The following is a 25,899-nucleotide window of genomic DNA, read 5'->3' on the forward strand; positions in this document are numbered from 1 at the left end:
AAAGCGGAGGATGTTTCTGAGACTTGTGGCAGCTGCACACGTGGGAAGCGGGGAGGGACTGGAGTCCGTGTGCATCCACGGCCGGAGAGCCCGCCTCACCGTGGGGTCAGCAACCCCTGCCGGCCTGAGCTTCCAGCCTCTCCCAGCGCCCCTGAGGGTGTGGCCGACTCCATGGCACTCCAGTGGAGGCTCCAGGCACCAGTGAAGCCTGAGTGGACCCTGAGGACAGGCTGGGGGGACCTCAGGGTTGGGGGGAGAATGGAGTGGGCGACGCCGGGGTGTCCTGGCAGAGGGGCACCCTTTGCCGGCAACAGCAGGGCACTTGGGACTCGAAGGTCTTGGGTGTGGCTACTGGGGAAGGCCTGGAAGTCTGTAATCCTCGGAGTTGGGGTCAGGGAGGCAGCGGAGGCCAGACCTCGACCGCCTGCCACGCCATCCAGAGGAGACCAGGTGGCCACACGAGTGGAAGAAGCCCTGCAGCTCCAGAATCCGGGAGTGTGCTCAGAAAATTCCGGACAAGGAGCCTGGGAGTTGCTGCAAGACAGACCTCAGGAGGACAGACCTCCTCACTGGGGGACGGGGTGGTCTCAGAGGGGAGGAGGCTGGACCCACTCAAGATGGGGAGCAAGCCCCAACTGCGTCCTTCAGTCCTAAAGTGCTTGGAGAAGAAAATCAAGTCCATTAAAATTCCAGACGCAGAAAACGTGTCTGTTAATGACCAGCTTTGCGAGCCTCCCTGAGCAGAAGCGCTAACAAATGGATTCTAAACAGAGAAAAGTCCGCGACAAGCATGCACTCAATCAAAGGCAAGAGCCCCGCTTTTTGACTAGAGGGCAAAGAAGCACTCGCCTAACTCCGCAGCAGAACTAGCTCAGACTTCAGGGGGAAAAGGCAATTGCGCAGCCGCAGGCTGGAAAGGGATGTATTATGAATCTCACATCCTTGGGCGATGAACAAGAGGCCGTGGGGCAGGCCAGGTGTGGAGGGCTCAGGGGACTCCACACTCCTCCCCAGAGGAGAGCCTCTGCCTCGGGCTGGGAAAGTCCTTCCCCGCCCCCCCCCCCCCCCTGCTGAATAAGCCCCCGGGCCATCGCCACCGCCGCCCAGAGAGCTGAGGCTGTTTGGCTTGCACGCCAAGCATCCAGGAGTGGAAACAGGGCCCGGAAGCTGGATGCTTCCAAGAGGGGCAGCCCTGGAGGAGCTTCAGAATGAGAGCAGGGGTGAGGGGAGGGGCGGGGGCTGGGGCTCAGAGGGGAGAGAGGCAGGGGGAGGAGAGAGAGAGGCAGGGGGAGGTGGGGGAGAAGAGTCCAGGGAGGGCTAAGCCAGCAGTCTCAAAAGTGCAAGACTGAGAAGGTATAAAATAGATGCAGGGAGACGGAGAAGGGCAGAGAGACACCAAGAGAGGCGAAAGGGGAGGGAGACAGCCTCTCGGATCGGGGGACAGAGGCGGGATTTGTCAGAGACAGGGGGAAGGACAGAGAGAGAGAAGGAAGAGAGACAGAGCTGTCAAAGCCATTATCGGCCATTTACAAGGTGATCGGTAACTATCACTTCTCTCCTCTCCCCACCCCACCCTCATTCCTACCCAGCTCTAACCTAGAAGTTTCTTTCTGACACGGTCTTGTGAACTTTTCTTTCCAGTGTCTCTCCTGGTAACCTGTTTGGTACCTGCATCCTCTTCTCATTGTCCTCCCATAAGGAAGCCCCATCCCCGAACCCCAAGCCATGACTCCCACAAAGCCGGCACAGTTTTCCCATCTTGACCCGGGACAGTGGTGTGACCCTCCCCCGGCACAGCACCTGGAAGATTCTCATCCTTCAGGACGGGGCCCCCTCTCCTTGGGCAGCTCTGTAGAAATGGTTCCATGGAGCCCAGGTGACCACCGTCATCTTCTAACTTGACTCATCCCTGCCTTTCTTCCATCTCCCTTCAGGCGCCTGGATTCAGCTGTGAGGCCCCTGCATTCTTCCCTCCAGGTGAAATGTCCCCAGTTCTTCGTACGTCACAGTTGAGGTCCAGACCGGTGTTCTCTGATGTGGTGCTGTGGCTCTCAATTCCTTCTGAGCGGCCCTCCCAGCCCCTCACTGTGCTCTGGCAGCTGGGGCGTCAGGTGGGGCTGTGTGTCCTGACTCTGCCCCGTGGGACCCACATTCCCCAAGGGAACCCATGCTGGGAGGGGGCGGGTGTGTCTCTCCTGCAGGGCTTCTCACATCTCGAGGCGGCTCATCTCTACAGACTCCCATCCAAACCAGACAACGCTTGTTTCCTGAAATGTGATGAAAAGTAGAATCCAAGGGTCCCCAGTGTGGCTCAGGAAGAAGTGCCCGCTGGCTGAGAGAAAGAGTGAGGATGAAGAGGAATCTCCAGGGCCCCAGGCTCCCTGCACGTCTCGTCCCTTGGGGTGGCCGTGAAGGGACCCACAGAGCCCATCTTCGCATCAGGACCTGCCTGCCTGCTGCCGTGTGACCTGGAGAGAGTCACCACACCTCCCTTGTCACTGTGTTCTCACCTGTAAAACGAGGCTAGGAACACCTGTCCCGAAATGGTTGCGAGATAAGGTGTGCAAGGCTCCAGGCGCATGGTGGGCAGGATTATTGGCAGATGATACTAGTTTTATTTTTATTGTGGAGCCTTCCACAACATCTACAGATTTCTCTTCCATAGCACGGATCAGATTAAATTGTAAGGCTCTGTTTCACGTGTGTCTGTCTCCCTATGTGTTGCCCAGAAATAGTGTCGTGGAGTTATTTATATACATATGATTATATATAATTATATTAAATCTCTCTAGACTGTGACCTCCATCCGTGAGATGGGCCCGTGTCCTGTTCGGCTTGCCGTCCCCAGCGCCTGGCACCACGTCTGCTCGCTTAAACAAGCCAGCATCCCTCTGAGACTGGACACTGGTCCTCCAGCCCCGTCTCTGCCACGTCCTTTGTCTGTTGGGTTCCCACCTGCTCAGACCATCGGAGGCCTGTGCTGAGTGGCAGCTGGCTCAGTAATTCCTGCCAAGTTCTCCATTCTTCCCCGACTACAGGGAACATGCCAGAAGGGAACCAAGGTGAGACTGGGACAGACCACCTTACCGATGTCTCCATGGCAACAGCAACATTCCTGTTACACACAAAGGATCTTGGTTCATTATGTGGTCAAAGGTCAAGGCCTCCTTGCCACTGTGCCTTTCAGAACAGGGCTGGTCTCCTCGTTCACTCCCTCTCCCGAACCTCAGGGTTATAAGAGGTGAGGACAGGAGCCAATGATGCCTCAGGAGGAAAGGTTGTCGAAACGCGAAATCGGCCTGGCAGCCGTCTGTGTCTGGAATTGCCTTGTTTTATGCACCTTTCCAGGTCTCCAATGTCTTGACGACAGAAACACCCCTCGCTTCACGCTCTCTTTCCCTTCCCAGGTGAACCTCCCAGCCAGATCCATGGTTTTCAATGGCTTTAATAACTTACTATATATAGGCACACACTCTGGCTTCATAAAATAGCACCACAAAAGGAAACTGAAGATAGATGTTCCCAGTGGAAAAGAAAAGTAGAGAAACATAATGATGGCCCTGAAATAGCACCTCCCCAACCACAACAAGATGAGCCAGAAATGCCACCCGTCTCCTAATAATTGAACAAGTGGCATCTCCTTTCCCTCACGGAAGTGTTTTTTAAATGCACATTTGGAGCTCGCCTCTGCCTAGAGCCAGGAGAAAGCAGTTACTCATGAGAAAGCACCATGGGAAGCAGACAAGGCGACCCAGACCGAGGCTGCTGTTTGCCAGCTCCCTGGACGCCTTGGTGGGATCCCGCAGTGAGCTGGGGACGTGAGCTGCGTGTGTGACGTGGGGCAGGTGGGCTCAACCCTCTGCCACAGTTTCCAAATTACCATGGGGACAAAGAACCATGCCCCGCCCCTCACAGGTGTGTAACAAGGAATAAATGACAAAACCTAAGGGAACATGCTTTGAAAAACATGTAAAGCAAATATTTGGTTTGAAAGGAAGGGTTTCTCTACTTGGATTAGAGTAAACAAATAAGCAAAGTGGACTCAATCGCACTTAAAGGATGACAGAGATGTTGGAAAGGATGGATCCGTGTGCCCTGCATTCAGGTATTGACTCACCTTCTTCAGGTCATCATTTCACAACATATACATGCGTCAAACCATTCTGTTGTACACCATAAAATTATACCATTTTATATGTCAATTATAACTCAACAAAGCTGGAAGAAACAAATGATCCTCATAGAAATCCTGTGAAGTACATGTTAATTCCACTTCACAAAGGAGGAAACGGAAACGTAGGTTATTCAGTTATTCAGCTGACATCCTCAGGCTGGCACAGCTGCAGTGCAGAGGGCAGCAGGGTCCCTTCTCACCTGGATAGCTCATTAGGGACCAGAAGTGAAGGAGGCTAATTAACAGCTGACCAGGGGCAGCTCAGCCCTGCAGCTGCGCCGAACTCAATCCGGGGAAGTTCTTGCAAATCCTGGCTCACAGAAGCCAGGGGTTGAGGGCTGCTGATCAAGGAGCCTCCAACCTGCCTTCAGTATAAACCAGAGTTGTGCCCCGAGTGGAGGACAGAATGATTCTAAGCCAAGACCAGTACAGCAGAAGTCACTCCTTCCCCGGCCGCTGGCTGGAAGAGAGGTGAGTTTTTATTACTGGTCCCACACAGGAGAAGCCCAGGTTCTCCGACACAGCCCGGAGTCTCTGGGAAGCCCGTGGTCTCAGTCACTGTTTAGTGAGCATCTACTGTGAGTGTCCAGAGCATCTGTGCCAGGACCAGGCCTTCTCCTTCTGGGGCCCAGAACCAACTCTCCTGCACCGCCCTCGGGGCATCCAGGAAAAGAACAGAAGCTTACAGAGATGGGTCCTCGGGCTGTAGCCGTTGGCAGGCAGAAAACAAGAGTTGGCTGGAAAATGCCAGAGACAGCAGGTTGAAGCCCAATTCTCTGGGCCACTTATGCACACTATCTGTCCCTTTCAAACACGCTGCAGCGTCCTCAGACTCTAAGGAGGACGCATCTCATCTTTGCAGGTCTTAAAATCTGCAGAGGCGTCGGAGTCTGGCCAAATTCTGGGTTTGCCTCAACTCTGAGCTCCTGGGCTTGGGTTGAAATAGATATTATTCTCGGGAAAAAGGGAAGCATGAGGCAACCGGGCTGCTCAGCCTGAACGAGGAAGCCAAGGATGGTATGAGGGTAGGGCAGAGATTCCTGCGGGACAGCTTTTCAAAACATGTTAATACCATCCCCCAGAGATCCTGATTCAGTAATTCCGGACCAGACCCAAGAATCTATCAGGTTAAAAGCAAAGTTTCCCTGTAAAATTTGATCACGGAGCCTAAAGGGAACTCACTGAAGAAGTGAGGTGAGCCTTTGCACCCAAACACTGGGCCCCATAGTTTATGATCTTGGGGATATCACTGTATCTTTCTGAGTCTCATTTTCCTGTTTGTGAAAAATAAATCAAGGTTTGGGCTACACCAGGGGTTCCCACATGTGGGAATTCTGACCTGGTAGTTGAAAAAACAAATCTTGGGAACCAATATGAAGATATTAGACCAGAGCTTAATTTTGACAAGTCGGATTATAAAGAAACAAATACACAAATAAGTATTACTCCCCCTGACACACACACACACTCCTTCTCTCACAGTATGAGACGTTTTAAACCCTAAAAACATTAGCCAGACCTCAGTCTCAGAATGAAGGATCATCCTTCAAATGTGACGTTTCGGGTTTGCCCTTCTGCCCCGTTCACCCCTCTCTAAGCCTCGGACCCACGGAGCCTGGACCAGAGAATACCCTGCCCTGGACCAGCAGTGGGAACCCCCGGGCTTGACTTTCTAAGGATGCTGCAGGTCCTTGTTTGCAATGCTCCCTCACACTGGAACATCACTGCCCTCTGTGTTTCGAAATGCCCCAGACAGGCTTAAACCTCACTCTCTCCGGGACCAGAGCCCTCCCTGCCACACCCCGTGGCCCCAGGCAGCTCCCATCTGGGAGACCAGAGCTACTGATCCCATCCAGAAGCCTACTGAGGAGCTTGTCCGTGGCCCCTTGTGCTGCGGTGTCCGCCTCTGTGGCCAGATGATAGTTCCTGGGGGCAGGAACTGGAACAGAGATGCACTGGAAGTTCCCTGAATCTGCTGGTGTTTCTGTGATCTGGAACCCTCCGTCCCACTCTCCACCCACGCTGGGGTTTCTATTCGACCGTCTCAGTTTAACGTTAACGGGAGTGACTTCGGTCTTCCCCTTCACTCACGCGCTGGGGCTTCAACCACATGTTAGGTGAAACCGAAGCCAAGGGGCTCTCAGGGCCGCGCCGAAGGGAGAAAAGCCCAGTGGTGCTGTCCGCCCCTTTCACGGAGCTCTGCACCCCGACACCTAATACGTCGCACTCGCCGCACGCGGCCTGGCCCCAACGACGCCTTCAGCATCCGAGGACCCAGGAGGCGGGCTGGGCGTGGACCGTCAACTCAGAGACCGTGAACCCACCCTGACCTCGGCCCCTCCCGTGGGCGGCACGGACACCAGAGCCCCACGCAGTCATCCTGCTGAGGGATGCCCCCCCAACTGTGGCTTCTGGGTTTTATATTTCGGGAAACAGTACAACCAAATTGCAGCGGTAACCACCACCCCTGAAGAGGCTGGGGGAGGAGACGAGACGGGTGCCCGCTGCCACCTGCTGACAAATTCTCAACAGGCCGCGATAAAGAGGAAGAAACAAACATTCTCGACTTGAAAAGGGAGTTCCGATCTCAGAAGCAGAGACCTGGCAGAGTGTCCTGGAGGATGGTGGGGTGGGGAGAAAGGGATGCCCTGCTGTGTAGACCAACCCCCCCACCTTCTCACCTGAGCTGCCCAGGATGACAGCTGCCTGTGTGGGATGCCCGGATCCCAGTGCCGTGACCTCACGTGAGGCTCTGCAAGGTGGTCAGGTGCAGGTGTGAGGTAAGAACCGGCTCCGGGGGCGGCTCCCTACCCTGCAGGCTGGGCGAGCACCTTTCACGTGAACCAGCCCCAACCTGGTAACAGCTGAGGGCAGGTGAGGGCGCCCCTACCCTGGTGGTCCTCAGGTACCTGGAAATGGCCCGCTGAGGAGCCCCCAACCAGAGCTGTAGACAGGGATCCTTCATGCCTCTCCCACGTTTGCTGCGAGCACGTGGGGCAGGCCCGTCCCCCTTGAGGCCCCAGGGTCCTTGTCCCCAGAACACCTGCACTGGCTCTGAATCCCGTGTTCGCGAGGGCCCGTCTGCGGAGACCCGTCGCGGTGGGGTTTCCCTGAAGCGGAGACTGATCCTGGGACGCGGGCACAGGTTGTTTGGGCGTCTGAGCCGGGAGCAGGGACAGCCATACCGACGCATCATCGAGCCCGTCCCCCTGCGGACGGTCTGAGCAGCCATACAGGTTGCACTTCAGAATGTTCTCGCCAAAGTAAGGGAGGACAGAGCCTTTCTCCTGCGGTTCCCATACCCCACTGGCTGAGCGCCACCCCGAGGGGGCGTTAAGTCCCCTGCACCTCTGGGCAAAAAGCCCTCTAGGGCGTTGGAGAGAGCCACAAGGCCAAAGAGCAGAGAAACTCTTCGAGGGATGCTCAAGGTGCACCCCTACCCCCACACACAGGGCTGCCCACTCCAGGGAAGTGCTGAAGAAACGCAGGGCGGGCATGGAAAGCATATGCTAAGTGCCCACCGCACAACAGGAGCAGTCTGAACTTCTCTGGCTGGGGGGCACTGGAGCCCACCCGTTTGCACCTCATCTCCTCCTGGCTACTGGCAGGGCCCCTCCAGAACCCCCCTAGGGCTCTCGGTGGTTTAAAAACACTGCTGTGATGTTTCTTTCAACCTGTGACTGACTTTCTCTAGTTCTCGGGCCAGACGCTATCAGCGTCATCTGTGTGACCAACACATCCACCCTCGGAGCCCCGCCGGAACCAGGCCGCGGTCTTGGAGGCGCTGCCCCGGAGAAGGAGCTGCCCTGTCAAGGCAGATGGAAACCACAGCACGCTGTCCTCTCGGTCCACTCCCACCCCACACCCCTGCACCTCCCTGCCTATCATTTTCATGTATTTTAAGCTGGAAATTACCAAAATACTCAGTGCTCCTGAGGTAGTTGTCTTTATTTCCAGAAACCCATCAAGCTCTGTTCCTGGAAAGGACTCAGTACAGTCCACGAATTCCCCCAGCTGCCCACAAACGCGGCCACTCCCAAGCCACACGGGGAGCTGGATGACTCCAAGATCCTCAGGGAAGGAACGCCCCGGCCCCTCTCAATACCCCACCCGAGCGTCTGAGAACCCCAATAATCAAAGAAGTCTGTGGACTCACCCAGATCATTCTTTCTGTTGTATAAAACCCTTCTTCTTGGTCCAGATGATGGACGGCTTAAAATACAGAAGCAAAATGAACTGTGAAGAGAAAAAAGATGCTCAGGGCATCAGAGAACTGGGTTCTACACAAGGCTTTGCGCCCGAGACAGGCTCTCTCTGTGCCTCAGTTTCCCTCTAGACCAGAGCACTGCTCTTCTGACTGTAGGTTGCAACGCACCGGTGGCTCATGGCATCAACTCAGTAGGTTGTGATGAGCATCTTTGTAATGAAATAGAATAGTAAACGTTAGAGGGCCTTGTGGTCAGCATAAATATCGTTATCACTAAGCTCTCCTAGTTTTATATTTAGGTATGCATACACTGACGCACAAAGAAATCGTATTCTTGCTGTGGGTCATGGTCAAATTTTTTTTAACTCACTGGATTAGAGGATATCTAAGGTCTTTGGGATTGTTTCTTCAAACAGAAAAGGATATTATAATAACGCCCTTGTGTCTTTTACGGTTGTGTGAATAAACCGAGATGGTAGACGTGCAAAGACAGGAAGGAGGCCGTCTCATCCTGCACCGACAGGCATTGCTTCCCGAGGACCCTGACACCCACTGACCCCCAGATTCAGCTCCAACCAACTGGATGAGAGAAGTAGGTCTTGGATCCTATTTTTAAATTGTGGCAATAATATTTCTCTGTGTATGGAACCTTCCAACATCTTTGGATGTCTGTACTCCGGGTTCCTAAACTGATTAGAGGCATCTAGCACACAGGTGATAAAAAGGAGGTGCTGGATAAGTACGCTGCCCAGGAACCGGCGCGGTCACGTGCGCTAGCTCACCCACGTGTGCATTCAGCACGGGGACTGGACCGTGGCTCTGGGCTGGGCCCCCCGGGGAAAATGATGCATCCCCGGCCTCGAGGGCTTTATGCGGGGGCAGATGCTGGCGATAAGAAAGGAATCGTCACGGGCAACTGAAGAGAAGGAAACTTGGATTTATTGAGCACCTGTTCAAGCTGGGCATGTCATTTACACACACACACTCGATGCCATTTATTTCAGAGCCAGAAGCTGGAGGCACACATTTCCCAGCTCTGGCCAGCACCCTGGCCAATTGCCCACCATCAGGAAAACACACGGGAGTGGTCTCTGGACCCCCTTATTTCAAAATTAGAGTGAAACCAACAGTGAGGGGCAGGGAGGAGTTCTGTCCACGGCTCAGAAGCCAAATTTAACACACAGGGCCTACTCTTTCCACACCGGCTCCCGCATTTTTGGTGCAGACGTGGGATTCCAGGAAGCTGCTGCCAGCCACGCGACAGCGTTTCACTTCCGCAGGTTTGAAACACTGAGGCGCTGAGTTGGCTCCCAGAGGAGGGATTCTGTGCTCTTCTGTGTGCACTTTCCATCAGGAGGAGAGAATGTTCTTCGTGTCTGCAAACTCCTCTTCCTGCTTTACTTATCTCTCCTGGGAAGTGGCGACTGGTGGATAATTTCTCCCTGGGCGACCTCTGGGCACAATCAAGAATAGAAGCCCATTGCCTCATTTTCTTAAAGTTTCCTTTTGAGGAAAGAGGTAAGTTTGGCAAGTGTCTGGTCGGGGTTTATAGCACCGAGAGTTACCTTAAAACTGGCAGCTACGCTTCAAATGGGGGCTGTCAGAAGAACGAGAAACAAACAATCCCCTGCCCCACGAATCAAGTTTTCCCAACTTGAGAGGAGAGGGGAAAAACTCGAAAAGCATTACCATATGAAATAATAATAATAATTAACAACAACAACAATAATAATAATAATCTGACCGACCGGCAGCATCTGTTGGTTTTAATGATGTTGAGGTCTCTCAAGAAAATAAGACAAAAACAAATGATAAAAGAAAGAAAGAAAAAAAACACAAGGCTGAAATGTCTCAAGACCTCTGCTTCCCATCGGGCTCTGCGTTCAAGTTTCAGAAATCCACCGCCGTCTCCTGGCATTCGGGACTCTTCTAGGGGCCCTTCACATTACCAGGTCGAGCAGCAGCGAGGCTGGCGAAGTAGGCACACTGGGAGGGGTCACACTGGCCAGGGGGGCCGGGGGGTCCTGGGGGGCCAGGGTGTCCAGCTGGTCCTGTCTCCCCTTGAGGACCGGGACCCCCGGGCAGCCCATCTTTAGCATAGCCAGGTTCCCCGGGTTGACCTGGCCCAAGGAGCAAAAGAGACAGAAGGTGGTTCAAGTTCGTTCTGCAGCAAACGAGCCCTGATCTCGCTACTTCCATTCAGTATGAACTGAAGACTCAACAACCTCAGAACACCCCATGGTCTGGGCGCCCTGCCTGGAGAGATCAGAATGGTCCACACGGACACCGGGTAGCAGGAAATGTGGACACCTTGCTTTGCAGGAAAAGGGCTGCCTTAACGGTTTGGATTAGGACAGTAATCAGGGTGCCAGAGGAGAGAAATAAACAAGGGGAGAGGGAGGCCAGGTAGGGAACGCATCCTCCGTTACAAGGAAAAGAGAAACCAGACCGTCTGTGTCTGGTTCTAGGAGACGCATCTGAGTTGGGACACCAAGTCCTCCCCATTAACCATCAGCCGCAGTTCATGTATCCTTGGAGATACCTAGCCACATTCCATTAGCCAATATCTAAGTGGTCCCATTTATTCTGTAGTTTCTAGGCTTTACCTATATGTTAAATGTGAACCACATACATGGACTACATTAAACTACTCTGCAAATCAGAGTCAAAGACAATGTAAGTAGGAAGTAAGTAACTGACAGCCCAAAATTTAGATCCAGACAATACTACCTAAGACAAACTTTCTTTTTTTGTTGGTTAAATCTTTTTTTTTCTCTAACTTTTAATTTTATATTGGAGTACAGTTGATTAACAATGTTGTGTTAGTTTCAGGCATAGAGCAAAGTGATTCAGTTATACATATACGTGTATCCTTTTTTAAATTCTTTTCCCATTTAGGTTGTTTACTTGAAACAAACTTCCATGCCTCCATTTATTAAGCATCATAATGTCATAGGTAATCAATCTCCCTTTTTGCTTTGGCAACTGGGAAGCTCAGTGCTAAGTGTTGTAGTTAACCTTAACAGTGATATTCTTCCTTAAGTCTTAGTAATCACCTTGTTAGAAAATCTGAGTCCCTCCATAAAATAAACAAAAAGTAAACTTTTCCCTTTAAATGATCTTTGGACATTGCATGAATTCTGTTCATGCTTTAGTAGCAGTTATTTAATCTATTGTATTCCTGCCTCGACTGAGTTTTTAGCCAGCAGTGTTGCTCATTCCTTCAGGTGGGAACCACTGAAATCTAGTCATCATCTCAGCCTCACGTTGGTACAATTATCTCCCCCATCACAATGCTTTCTGTTCGGCCTTGTAATCTTTATTTGGAATTGCCTTATTTTTAAAATATTCTTAAAATTTTAAGCTATTGAAAAGTAGGCAAGCTATCACAGATATGTATAATGTATGTCTTGTTATCTTCTCTCATGAGAATAACAATACATTTCCACCATAGGAACTTTGAAAAATCAAGAAAATATAAGTACTAAAAATAAAATGACCTGCAGACCTAACATTCAGAAATGACCACGGGGAATCATATAAAGTAAAATTAAATAAAAATAGAAGCCTTAATGAGGTGGAGTTTGATAACAATTCAGTCTGAGTTCTTCCACACCTCATCTTGGAATGCCATACTTCTGTGTTCTAGAGTTAGTCCCATACAGCCATTAGATAGGGTGGCCAGCTTGTTGAGGTTTTAAAGCTCAAAGGGCCATGTCCCAGGAACCCCATAGCTCCAGAAAGGCCAGGACGGCTGGCTACCCTGCCACGTGGCCAGCATTCTCCAAAATGTGTTCTGAGAACAGTAACAGGGTATTAAATTACATAGTGAAAGAAAAAGCATTCTACATTCAAGTGAGCTTGCAAAATGTTGGTTTAACTGAAATAAACATTATTTTTTTATGCAAGGTCCCTTAGCACTGTACCAAAGAAGTTAATTTGTACTAGGAACGTCTGAAAGAGAAGCACGGTTCCCAGCACTGTCCTGACTTATTTAAGGCCAAATCAGTTTTCTTCAGGACCATTTCACAGGACTTTTAATTCACGGGATACACCTCAAGAACTCATGGGATATACTACAGTTTGCACAGTGAGCCAAGAAGCTGACGTTTTAGAAAGATGTAATAAAACAAATCTGGGTTCCGCCTCGTCAGTAGTTAAGCCAGCCCTTTCTCCCAGCCGCTCCCAAGGCCCCTGGCGATGCAGGGGGGAGGGCTGCCCCGTGCGGCTCACTCCCTGCTGGAGGGCCCTCCCCAACCTGAGAGCCCAGCGCCACTCCTACCTGGGATCCCGGCAGGTCCCACCTGGCCTCGGAGGCCAACTCCAGGTTCACCTGGGTCACCTTTGGCTCCTCGCTCACCTGGTGAGAGAAACATGCATCTTTGATGGTAGAGACCCAGGATGGTGGCAGAGAGAGGGAGCCCCGCCATGCGGGGGGCAGGGCCAGCACTGCTGGTGTGCTTTCCACGGCTCGCACGCCCCTCACGCTCGGACCCCTAGCTCCTGTTCACACACACACACACACTCAAGCACACACTCGCACCCCTAGCTCCCGTTCACACACTCACACGCGCACTCAAAGCACACACTTGCATTCAGAAAGACACCCATGTGAACACCAAAATAATTGGACACTCCCTCTAAACATTTGCTCAAATACACATATATACACGTAAACCTTCACTCAAGTGCGTAACTACCCAATTACACATACACGTACGTACATTCGCACATATTTTAGCAAAAATATGCATACACTGACGAACACATCAAACACAGGCACCCAAATGTTCACACCCACACTCTCTTGTATACAAACACATATTTCCATACACATCCACTCACATATGCCTACTCTTCACCATGTTCTAAAAGCATTTTACTTGAATCTTTACCAAGGAGGAGCTGGGTGATAAACAAACCTGCATGTACGTAAGACACAGCTCTACTCTCAAGAAGCTTGAATTCTAATAAGACAGATGAAGCAGGGCACAAAGAACATTCTAATGTGAAGCAGAGTCAGATAAGTCCTAATAATCACAGGAATTTAAAATCCTAATAGATGTTCAGAAGAAAGAGGGTCCATTCCCCCGGGAGGATGTTTGAGATTATATTTGGGTTAATACTACACAAACTTGATTAAACTGTCTCTCTCAACTTTTTTTCATCATTCCTTTTTTGCTATGTTGCTTCCAGAATATTTCCTGTATGCAACATATGATATTTTCTTTTGTAATCCAAACTGAAATTTTGCTAGTTCGTGGAGATTTTAGGCCACTCTTATTTATTGTTATGATTACTACATTTGGTCAGTCTTTTGTCATAGTCTGATGTTTTCTATGCTTTATGTTTTCTTGTTGACATTGATTTCATGTATTTTGTTTTACGAACCAAAAGAAGTAGGACTTGGACACACACTTAACAAAAAGTTCAGTAGGAGAAACATTACAAGGAATAAATCAATGAATAAAGAATTAAGAGGGAATTCCCTGGTGGTCCAGTGGTTAGGACTCTGAGCTTTCACTGCCTAGGGCGTGGGTTCAATCCCTGGTCGGGGAACTAAGATCCCGCAAACCTTGCAGCAACCAAAAAAAAAAAAAAAAAAAAAAAAGAATTAAGGAATGGAAGATTGAAAGAGGAAGATGTTAGGGGCATGCATTCCCCCCACCTCAGTCACCAAGTGGCAGCTGAGATCACAGCACCTCAGTCACCAAGTGGCAGCTGAGATCACAGCACCGCTTCTTCCCCACCCCATGCTTATTCCTTGCCAGAGAGAAAGGCTGAATGATCAGGTTGGTGACTTTGGGCTCATGCCCTTTCCTGCCCTTTCACATCTGTCTGCCTGCAAAGAGAGTGCCTTCCGACCTGCTTCCACGGTGCGCTGTGTTAAGTGGGGCAGGCGCTGCCCCTTGAAGGAGAGACTCCCTGCTGCCGGCAGCAGCTGCGTCCAGGTGAGGCACCTCTCTGAGGGCAGGAGAGCTGGCAGCCATGTCCAGCTTCAGCTCAAACCACTTGATTCACATGTAGAGCTGGTGTTTAACGCCCATTTGCCTGTAGATTAAATGTCTTATTCCTCACTGACTTCCCAGCTCGAAAGGGGAAAAAGAGGGCATTTTGTGCTACTCCCTGGCACTTGAGCAGTGGAGATGGAGAGAGAAAAGACAGTAGGAGGAAACAGACTCAATCCTCCCGGCAGAAGCATCATTTTGCAAAAATGTCAAGTATGAAACCCTCTTCTGCATATGAAGAAATTACGTGATGCCACAATGCAGGGTGTCGGCAGGCTGCAGGCGAGAAGAACAGGCTGAATCATGCATATTCAGTGGCACGCATGCCACGCACCCTGGTTCCTTCTCAGCCCTCGTGTCGTGTACAAAGCACACCTTCCTGGGTCCTCACTCACCTTTGGGACCTATGGGCCCAGAGGGTCCCTCCAGACCCCCCTGCCCAGGCCGTCCTGGCTCCCCCATGGGGCCTGCCCGACCTGGAAGCCCATCTTTTCCAGGGGGCCCTGGGGGCCCGGGTCTGCCTTGAGAGGCCTTGGTGTGCGCTGAGGGCATCTGGGCCAGGAGGTAGGCGAGTTTGGCTGTGGAGTAGGAAAAACAGAGAGACATTTCATGAAGGAGGGATAAAGGACCAAAGACAGGATGGCAGCTCACTGCCAAGCTCAGCCCCGGGGAGACAGTAACAGCTGCAAAGCAAGAGCAAGAGAAACTACATCAAGAGCACACTGCACGGCACCTGTAACATACAGCCACGGCCTCTGGAGCCAGGCAGCCTGGGCCGGGGTCCCAGGGCAGCCACTGCCGGCTGCGTGGCCCTGGGCGAGCTACTTGACCTCTCTTAGCCTTCGTTGTCTCTTCTGCAAAATGGATGCAATGAAATAACCGCTACCCCACTGGGCTGGTGTGAGGATGGAGCAGATGAGAGAAGGCGTTGAAACTGCTCCTGGAACAAGCTAAGTGCTGCGTGGACATTGCGGCTGTGATCGAGGTGCCACTGACAGCAGTAATAGCAGCAGCAGAAGTTGTTGTTGTAACTGTCAGTTTGGGGAAACTGAGGCCGGTGGGGGTGGGTGGGGTTTAAGTGGCCTACACAGAGCAGCTTAGGGACTACTCCTCTCTAAGCGTTGAGTTCCTCATCTATAAATGAGGGGCTGGGTATGACATCACTAATGATCCTTAGGCGTCTGAAACGTGAAGATTACAGAATTGATTCAAAACCCTCAGAGGTCCAACTGCCGGCCGCCACGCCCTTCTTCTGCACTGGGCATACAGAGCCCACCCGAGGGCCACCAAGGGCTTCTGCTTTGTTGGCCGTACGGTCCAGACAGTCAGGCCAAGACCTTCATCTTGCAGGGCGTGTGACCCAGCCCAGAGAGGCATGCTGACACCCTCCCGGTACCTTGGTGGCAGAACCAAGGCAGAGTCGGGGGGCTTCTGACAGCCCGCTGGGCTGGCTTCCCACGGCAGCTCCTCCCCGGCGTCTCACGCACGGGCGCGGGAGGGTTGTGCTCCAGCGCTGAGAGCTGGCCTCACGCTTCGCTTCTCTGAGCCTTGATTCTCTCATCTTGAAAGTGGAGCTGATGTTTCCTCCTCAAAAGATTATTTGGAAGAAAGGACTCAGCCCAGCAGACGCTCCAGTTAAACTAGTTCAAAACAGGGCTTGTCTCTGCCCAAGGGCTGGAAACTCCTCACGGGCGGAGGCCCTTCCTGTCACCAATTAATCCAACCCTCGGAAGGCAGAACGTGGGGATCGCCACGCGGGAGCCCTCAGGACCCACCCCGCCGGGTGGGAGTCACCGTGCCAGCCTTTGGTTTCCTTTCCACCAACCCCAGCTCTGTGCTGTCCACTCCGGGGCACCGTCTTTGGTTCTCCTGCGTAGGGAGACAGGCCATGCTCACCTGGACACCCCAAGAGGGCAGGGAAGAGGGTCATCTTGTTCAGTGCTGCGTCCCCTACCCCACTTAGAGTCTGGCATGTGCCAGGTGCAGAATAACTGTCTGAGACACCACCCCATGAATAAACACGTCCTTCCCGTTTGTCCATCCGTGCCTGGGAATAGCAGTGGGTTTCCGATCTTCCTTACTACAGAGTTGTCTGTGACTTTCTTCCCCTAACAGTTTCCCACACAGAGGGCAGTGGGGATGGTCACTGGTCGAGAGAACGTGACGGTTAAGAGCCTGGATTCTGCAGCTCGGTTGCCTGCATGCAAACCCTGGTCAGGCACTTCCCGGCTCTTGGGCCTCGGTTAAGTTCCTTAGCCTCTCCGATCCTAACAATCATACACGCCTCACAGGCTCACCGAGGCTTCCACGAGTTAACGTGTGTGAGTGCTGAGGACTCCACCCGACATAGGGCCGGCCCTGCATGCTGGTGTTATTACTATTACCTTCCCATCTCTCTCCCTTCCTGAGCACCTGCTGTGTATGGGGCTCAGGCAAGACTGGGATTTCACAGTAAATCCAGCGCAGTAGGATTAAGAGGATTCTAGTTCCTCGAAAGCACTGTGTGTTCAGGCCCCCCTCAGGGTCTCTGCACATGCTGTTCCAAAGGCCTGGGATCTTGTCCCTGCTTTCAGCTCACATGGCCCCTCCTCCGGGAAGCCCTTCCTCACCTATCCGCCCCCTGAGCTATCCTAGGTACTTTCATTCGTCCTCTTCAACACCCCCTGTGCCAAATTGAACCACAGGAATTTCTCACTGTACTGAAGCCGCCTTGTCTGTTTATGTCTCTGTCTCTTCCCCGGGCTGTGAGTTCTAAGAAGCCCATTGCAGGCCTGTCGAAGCTGCTTCCTCATTAGATAAACAACTGAGTGCATAGAAGAAATGATCATGAGAAGCTTGTTCTGTAGATGGTGAGCTTCCTAGAGGTAATCAAGCAGCGGCAATTCAAGCTTCCCTGAAGAGAAGCTTGGAGCAGGAGCTGTGCCAGATGAGGCTGGCTGGAGCCTGCAAGGTGCGCCTCGACCCTGATTGCTACTGGAGCCGCTCTTGGGCTGCCTTTTCCAACCAGGCTGCAGAAGTCCTGAAGGACTGCTTCCTGGGGCTCTTAAAAGCACCCAGGACCCGACCTACAGGGCTATGATAAAGCCCAGGTACTCACTTTCCAGCTGCTTCCTGGGGCTCTTAAAAGCACCCAGGACCCGACCTACAGGGCTGTGATAAAGCCCAGCTACTCACTTTCCAGCTGCTTCTCCACTTCTTCTCGGATGAGCCGCCGCAGGATGTCCATGGATGGAGACTCCCCCTAGGAGGGAGGGAAGGCGGAGTTGTTCATCTTCCCAGGAACCCTCGCCTCCTGAGACCTCCGATGGCTCGGGAAGCCACGACGGTCACAGCTCCCTACACCACAGCTCCCTAGTTCAATCCCTTTTACACCCAGAACCACCTCCCCCCTCCCCGCCGTGCAGGCGGCATTATCCCGTCATGTACGGCGACCTGGACCCCTTTCTCTCTGAGGCCCCCGCTCCCCCTCCTTCCTGCACAAACCCCTTCCCCAGCTCTGGACCCGGGAGGTCTGCTCTGAATCTCTCCCTGCCAAAGCGCCATCTTCCTGCAGGACCCGCTCACAGGCTGCCTCCTGCGTGAAATCGTGTTTGATTTCCTCCCACTGGTCACTTGGCTGCTCTGGTCCCCAGGGTCTGGCTTGCCCTGCTCTGGTCATAGAAACCGATGGGTCAGGGGTCAGAGAAGGCGGGCGCCACCTCCAGGCGCCCACGGCGACGTGCAATTCTTAGACGGATCCACGAGCAGACCTGCTGCCGCAGTGGGATCCCCCCTCGTCATCAGAGCCCTTCAGGGCGGTGTCCACCCCCAAGGCTGGGGGCTTTACTGTGCTCATCTCCGCAGTCCCAGCGTCTGGCACAGCGTGAGATGGGCTCCGTGCCCTTATTCTCTTGTTTGCCTTTCTGGACAATAATCTCTTAGGTTAGTCCCAGAATGTCCACCACTACCCACAGCAGCAGGAGAACTTGGCAAAGACTCGGAGGAGGGGTGGGGGGGGCTTCTGGAAGCCCACTGAGTCCGCCAGCACCCACACTTGGCCGAGGGACAGGATCTGGCTGCCTGGCCTCTTTCACGGTGGTGGAAGCTCAGGCTGGCCACAGGCGCCCTGGCAGGGGCAGTGTGACACAGAACCTCAGAGCAGGCGGGGGCACTGAAGACCACGTAAGCCTGTGCTCTGAGGAACCGGAGGGTCCCCCGAGGGCCACACGGGCTGCAGAGGCGGGGTGGGGAGGTCACGGGGACCCGGCAACCAGCCCCCACTGACACGTCCACCAAGCTCTGCCTTTATCTCTCTACAGCCAGCGTGTGCCGATGCTACAAGTCTGTGAAAAATCAGAGGTCTGCCACGAGAATACAGTATGTTCAAAGAAAAAAAAAACTGCTCTAAACAAGCCTTTCCTTTTACATTTGGGAAAAGCTAGACCCAAAGGGAAGAACGAGTACCCCAGACAGGCAGACAGGAGAGAGGCAGAGCCGGGCACGGGATGGACAGCCAGCCGTCCCCGCGGGAAGCTCTGGTCACTGAGATCTGGCTGCATCTTCTCAGTGGCCTGCGGCACCGGGTCCTGGGGCAGAAGGGCGCGACAGCCCGAGGAGTGGAGCCTCGGGGATGCAGCACACTGAGAGAGAGGGACTACTCTGGAGCCCTTCGTAAGCCATGCGCGTTATCTCCTTCAACCATCACAGCGGACCGTCGGGAGGGAGCTTCTCCTCACCCCTTTCGGCAGATGCAGGAGGGCAGGCTCAGGGAGGAGAAGTAAACTGCCCCGGGTCACGCAGGTTCCTGGGGACCTGTAACCTGGTCCCTCTGGAGCCCACACGCCTCGCGGGCTTCCCCTGCAGCCCCAAGGAGCCCCAAGTTTGAGGCATCGCCAATATCCTTACCCTCAGTCCTGGAAATCCTGGCTGGCCCGGGGGCCCCGGCGGCCCGGCCGGCCCGTTCTCCCCAGGTAGTCCCTGGGGGCCCATTAGGCCTGCGTGACCTTTGTGGCCTGGGATCCCAGGGTCTCCAGGCTGGCCCTTCCCACCGGGAGGTCCTTTGTCACCTTTGATGCCAGGATCTCCCTAGGGGAGGAAAGAAGCGCTTCAGTGAGCAAAGGCCTAGGAGGTGCCCCCAGGCCAGACAAGACATGCGGCTGCAGAAGGGACTGTCCCGGCCCTTTGCCTCCTCAGCGGTGGAAAGGAGACCTCGGCCCTGGCAGGCCCATGACTCAAGTCTGATGGCACAGACCAGGACACGAGGGCCCAGAGAGACAAAGCTACCTGCCCACATCACACTGGTGGTCTGCAGAGGACAAGACACGAGCTCTGATTTGCAAATCCCAATCCCGTGCTCCGTCCCCGTAGCGCAGCTCCACCTGCCTGGCTAGAGAAGGCCAGCCGCTGAGCCCGACTGCCGGAGCTGCTGGCCCACTTCAGGCCCAGTTTTGTTCTCCGTCAGCTGGAGGGATGGTGGCACTCGTCAGCCAGAGGTGTCTCACCCGCAGGGAATCTGCCCCCTCCTCTCAGCCCTAGGGGGCCCGCAGAGGATGACACTGCCTGGGACCGCTTTCTCCCCATCGCTGGCCCAAGGACTGAAGTCCTGGCTCAATGATCTGGGAGCCATGGCAACCACGGGACGGTCCGGTCCTCTGCCCTATCTGCTACTGGGTGTCTGACCAGCAAGCCTCAGTGGTCGGAGAGTCTGAAAATACGGCGGCCACGCTAACAGCCTCAGGGTGTAAAAACTCCACCGCTTGGAGGCAGCAGAGGGGGGGAAACAGCAGGAAAAAGACGAGCCACAGACGGTAACCGGACATGGGACATGGCCATGGGCGTGACCTAGAGCCATGGAAAAGGAAGACGGTGCAGTTATGAGACCATCTGCCGCATACACGCACGAAAAACGAAAAGAGCAAAACAGTGGGAAAAGTCTGATATGTTGCAGGGGATCTAGTAATACGCATGTTGACACGCACACCCCATGTGGTTCTGCGCGCACGGACTAGGGCAAGATACAGAGGACGTGTACAGCGACCGACCTGGGGAGGGGACGGGGACCAGAGGGCCTGGTGGAAGGGCACCTAGTCTTCACTGCAGCCACTTTTCTGCAATTTGTATTGTTTAACTACGTGTCTGTATTGCTTTTTCAACAATAACAGAAAGGGCAGTGAATTAAAAAAGGCATTTAGCCAGATTTGAGGGGGTCACCTAAATTTCTCGAAGGTGATGCATTTCATGGGGACATTGCCATCCGTGGGTGATCTCAAGTTTAGGGGTCTAGGAGAGTCCTGGTGCTTCGTGCACCTCAATGCCAAGGCCTGTGGTACGGCATTTCCTATTCTTTAAACGTCTCAACATCCCTTCGCCGCGGGAGGACTTGTCCCACATTTCAAACGTTCTCTGGACTCCAAGGCACGGGGAACCTGACCGCTATCTGGCAACGTTCCACGAAACAGGGGAAGGCAACTTAACCGGGGAAGGCAACTCGCCATTATTGACTCGGTATTCGAGAAGATTCTATGTACTGATTAGGTATTCCAGAAGATTCATACTTGCCGTCTGAATTCCCCGGCTCCCAACCAAAACCCCAGCCACGCCCCGCACGCAGCAGCTCCCGGGGGACAGCTGGCCAGCTGCTGGGTGGCAAGACCCTCAGTGCCTTCCCAGCTACAGCCCCTCCCCTGGCTCCACGCTCAGGAACCAGCAGCCATGGGAAGGAAAGTCACTGGGAAGGGAGGAGGGAGAGAGATCTGGGGGGGTGAGAAATCCCTGACACTCTCTGCTTCCATTTTGCTCCGGCCTGCAGGCAAAGCCAGCTCCTAACCCATCCAACGTGCAAGGAAAGCAGAGAGAAATTCTTTGCAGGACCACGGGAAACAAACGGAGGGTCGGAGTGGGGTGGCGGTGCCGTCCGTGTCGGGCAACAGTGGGACGGAGTGACGGCTGACCAAGTGCAGGACTCAGGGCAGACGAGATGTCTAATTTCCCTGGAGGGAACAGCAGCTGTCAGCGGTGAGAGAACGCCCCCTCCCCTCACCGGCGTTTTTTAAAAAAAAAAAAAAAAAAAAAAAAGTGATTTTTTTTTTTTTTCCTGTTGTTTTTTGGAGGAATGCAATGTAAAGAAAGGCTTTCTGAGCGCAGCGCCAAGGCGATTCATTATGGGAAAATCTGTTCCCTTGTCACCTCCAGGAACAAATCTGGCTCCTGGCAAATTGGCACTTTGGGCTCCAAGCGTGTCACACACAGGCGTTCGCACACGGAGAGGAGAGACGGAAATCTGTCAAAGTCTGGGCATGCTTGCCTTTGAATTCGTAATTGCGATGACTTTACTCCTTAAAATAACAACCAAAAAACCATGACAAAAGCCAACATCACTGACTACAACCTCGGGAAAAGCCTCCCGCTGGGGGTTCACAAATTTCCGGGGGGGGGGGGGGGAAGAGAGAACAGAGAAGCCACCACAGGAGCCGCTCCCCAGGCCAGGCTGCTTCCTAAAGCCTTGGACACAGTCCCCCTTGCCCCACTTACCCTTTCTCCTCTGGGTCCCGGCTCTCCCGGCTTCCCAGGGGCGCCCTGCAATGAAACCAAAGGAGGGTGGTCACTCAACCAGGGCCATCCCATCTGCGCGGGCATCTCTCTCCGCCCTTCTCGGTTCTTCTCGGATCCTGTGTGCTGAGGGCAAGGTGTCCTGGAGAAGGCAGGTCCTCCAAGAGTCCTGCTCCGGCCCTGGTCACGCCCTCCCGCTGTCCACACGCCGGTCACCCTGGCCTTGTGGCTCCTGAAACGTGCCTTCCCATGCCTGCTCCCGCTCGTCCTGAGGTCTGGAAGTGACCAGGGCTGAAGCATCTCTGTTGACAGAGCCAGGGGAGGACAGAGGCGAGGCTTGAACTAGAAACTGACATGATCTCACGTTTGTCCGACGAAGGCCACTGTGGCTGGTGAGTGGGGAGGGAGTGGGGCGGGGGGCAGGCCGGACACAAGGAAGCCAGTTAGGAGGTCACTGCAAACGTCCAGGTGAGAGATGATGACGGTCTGGGTCGTAACACGATGGCACCCCTGGACCAGCTCCCTAACTGGTGGGCCCTACGCAAAGTGAAAATGTGGACCCTAGTTCAGAAAGCATTAGGATTTCCAGACGGCGACAGCAGAACACAGAAGCAAGCGTGGGAGCCCTGCTAGGCCCAGGGCCCCGTGAGACAGCACGTGTCGCCCGCCCATGAAGTGAGCCTGTGTCTCCCACAGGAAAGGTCACCAAGAGGAGAAGAGGGGTGCACGGTACTTGCCTCCTTGCCTGGGACTCCCTTCTCTCCCGGCTCACCCTACGACACAGAACAAAATATCAGTGAGCTCTGCTGCATCGGCACGTTGCAGATAACACGACTGTCTTTAAAACAGACATTTTCACCCAAGTCACGCTCCAGCAGAGACAGCGATCAATGGCCCAGCCGGGGATATGCCCCAACAGGGTTCTATGCTCACCTGCGGCCCACTGGGACCCAGGAAGCCAGGGAGCCCTGGGCTGCCGTCTTCTCCTCTGGTTCCCTTCTGGCCCTGCAGAGGCAAAGCAGGTCATTAATTCTTCAAGGTCAAGTGCCAATTCAAGAAGATTCAGAAACCTCGTAACCCCTCTGTACTCTGAAGGCCTGGCACGTGAACAAAACAGAAGACGACCCCTTTCCTGTAACGGAGGGGCTGGGTTAGGGAGAGACTGGGGGTACTGTGAATACCCCATGGGGTGCGGGAGAATCTCCTGCAAACAGTCAACGGCTCTCCCATTCAAAGCGACAGAAACAAACTGGGACAAGCATTTAACAAAACACCTTGCTGTGTACGCGGCCCCTCCAAGTAACCTCCTGAAGAGGCAGTGTCCCTCTTCCCCACTGGCCAGCAAGTCCTACGGTCCGGCAGGCTCGCTTCTGGGGAAAGGTGTTCGGGAATTTCAGTTTTAACCTTTCTCGGCAGCCACCATATGCGGGTCAGCTCTTCTGGGGTCAGCTCTGCACTGGGGACGGATCAGCCTCAGGACCCAATCCCGTCCTGTCTGTGACGTCTCAGCAGAGGTGACAAGACTCCCACAGCGGTTCCTAAGGAACGTCACTACGTGTGCTGAGGAGTTAGATGCCTTAACACGGCTGTCCCTGGTCCAACAGGAAGATGGGGTTCTATCAGGACCACCAGGCCCTGTTTGCCTGGGAATGATGGGTTTCCCAGGATGCAGGATTTTCAGTGCTACAACCAGGAAGCTTCCTGGGAAATCAAGACTGACTGGTCACCCTCATTTCCACAGTGACAACAGTCAGCTGGCCAGACTGTTCTGCCCATTACCCCACGCATCTGTCGCTTGAACAACACACCATAAAGGTGGCCTTCTCAACAGGGCTGCCAATTTTACCAAATAAATATACGGTGAGGCTGGGCTGGGAGGAGACTAGCGGACAGGCTTTCACTTATCCACCCCTAGACCCCATCAAGGACCAATCTTCCCCACCACGTCTCCCCATCTACCAGACCTGAGCCCCAAATCCCGAACCTGCTACCCAGTGACCAGGACTCTGCTGATTACTCATGCCACCCTCTTTCTACTACCTACCCGTTGTTAGCTCTCGTTATCACCTCCTCACCAGCAGGAGGACCCTCTTCAGCCGAACCTGTGTTACACGCGTCCCCACGATGCACCCTTACCCTGTCTGAGATGCTAAGGGTCGGTCAGCCTGACCTTGTCCTTCCATCATCTAAAAACATCAATCAACTACCATGCAACCTTATTACACATTTGTTTTTTAGTCTTCAATAGTTTTGTCCTGTTGGATGTCTATGGTTGTAGACAACAGAGAGCCAAGTGCATAATCATGTGTATTTTAAACTTTGAGAGACATCCTTCGCGGTTCCTCTTGCCTCCAGCCTATTCCTGCCAGCCAAACACCGTATTTTCCCACTGAGGCTTCTGGAAACAGGGACCAGACAGTCTGTGATGTACACCACACACCCTTTCAAAGCCCGCCCTGATTCCATCACAGCAGTGGGACAGTACTCACGGGCTGGCCTGGAGTGCCATGGTCTCCTGGAGATCCAGGCGATCCGTTCTTACCCTGGTGGAAGAAACAGAAGACAGGATTCTGCCAGGATGCTCTGCCAGGACCTCACAGAGCAGGACAGTGGAACAGAGAGACTGCTGGGTGCGGAGGGCCTGCTTTCACACATAGAGCTGTTACTCAGAGCAGCGTGGCTCCAAGCCATTACTTAGAGGATGTTTCTCGGCTTGTAAAAGGAGCTTGGGATATTTAACTCGTAATAAATAATAAGTAATTAAATGAGTTCGTGTGCATGAAAAATCCTGGGTGGGTGATTGATGCCCAGGCACAGTAAAGAATCATGACCACATCGTTCACTTATCCGTTCATCCTCCCCACTCAGATGCTGACTTAAGGAACAAACAAAAGTGCTCACATCACCGTGGGCTGTTCTCAGCTTGGGATGCACGCCCCTACCCTTATCCCATCCTCCTCCTCCATGATGGTCACCACTGGGTTGAACAGATGACGATATCGAGACACAGAAAAGTGGCTGGTGCAGAATCACACGGCTACTGGGTGGAAGGTCCACTCACTCCAGATTCCAGGACAGACTCACATCCATAACACTCTCTAACTTGATGGGTATCTTGCGCCCATTTGTAATTTGAATAAATACATTTAACCAGTAAGATCCTTGGTAGCATAAAAATCAGAAAGTTCGAGAATGCTCCTAAGCTACAGACAAATTCCTAGTAAGCCCAAAACCCACAGGGCAGCTTCAGCCGAGCTGGTCACGCCCCCGCCCTCACTTTCCTCCCGCTCAGGACCTTCCCCACCAGACGGCTGTGTCTTTCGCTGGTTCTCTTCCCTGCCTTGTCTGTGTCCACGCCCAGCATCTGGCACGTGTCACCCGCACACAGGAGGCGGGCGCTCTGCTAGATGAATGAACCAAGAACGTCACAGGAGACCACGCTGCACTGATCCCTGAACCACCAGGTGCCAACGTCCTATAATCTGTGAAGCACACGTTTACAGATGAGCTGGCTTCCTGGAAACACGTGACAGTAAAAAGTCGCTAACACTGCCGGGCGCTTCCTACGTGCCAGGCTCCACACGCATTAACTCACTCATTGCTCACAACAGAGCAGACGTCGCCATTTTACAAATGGGGAAACTGAGGCACAGAAATGCTGAACAACCTTCCTGAGATAGAAAGGAAGGGGCTGAGGTTTGAACCCTGGCGGCACCGCCCCCACCCCATGTTCATTAAAGGTATGGCTTGCTGGGGATCATAAACAGTGACCATAAACAGGGCTTCCTCCTTGTGCCTAAAACGTGCACGTGTGATCGTGGGTGATTCACGTGCCTCATCTCACCAGACCCTGCAGGAATCGTGCCATGTGCACGGATGCCTTTACATTACAGATGAGGAAACTGAGGGTCGGAGAAAGCACAGGACCTGCCTGGGATCGCAGGGCTAGGGAGTGCTGAAATCGGAGAGGCCTGTCGGTGTCT

The 25,899-nt window shown here is 53.4% G+C and overlaps 1 protein-coding gene across 2 annotated transcripts in view; it reads right to left on the minus strand.

The window, feature by feature from the left end:
* Window positions 1-10,310: 10,310 nt before the first annotated feature.
* The window catches only part of COL22A1 (collagen type XXII alpha 1 chain), a 242,295-nt gene continuing 226,706 nt past the window's right edge, over window positions 10,311-25,899 (minus strand). For both annotated transcript variants that reach the window (XM_068525749.1, XM_068525748.1), the window contains 9 exons: window positions 24,406-24,459; window positions 22,850-22,921; window positions 22,654-22,689; window positions 21,899-21,943; window positions 19,274-19,453; window positions 17,564-17,630; window positions 14,785-14,967; window positions 12,664-12,741; window positions 10,311-10,501 (listed from right to left, as the gene is read on the minus strand). In XM_068525749.1, the coding sequence (XP_068381850.1) occupies window positions 10,311-10,501; window positions 12,664-12,741; window positions 14,785-14,967; window positions 17,564-17,630; window positions 19,274-19,453; window positions 21,899-21,943; window positions 22,654-22,689; window positions 22,850-22,921; window positions 24,406-24,459 (906 nt within the window). The remainder of the gene's footprint in view (window positions 10,502-12,663; window positions 12,742-14,784; window positions 14,968-17,563; window positions 17,631-19,273; window positions 19,454-21,898; window positions 21,944-22,653; window positions 22,690-22,849; window positions 22,922-24,405; window positions 24,460-25,899) is intronic.

This window comes from Eschrichtius robustus, chromosome 17, assembly GCF_028021215.1.
Source record: "Eschrichtius robustus isolate mEscRob2 chromosome 17, mEscRob2.pri, whole genome shotgun sequence".
NCBI lineage: Eukaryota > Metazoa > Chordata > Mammalia > Artiodactyla > Eschrichtiidae > Eschrichtius > Eschrichtius robustus.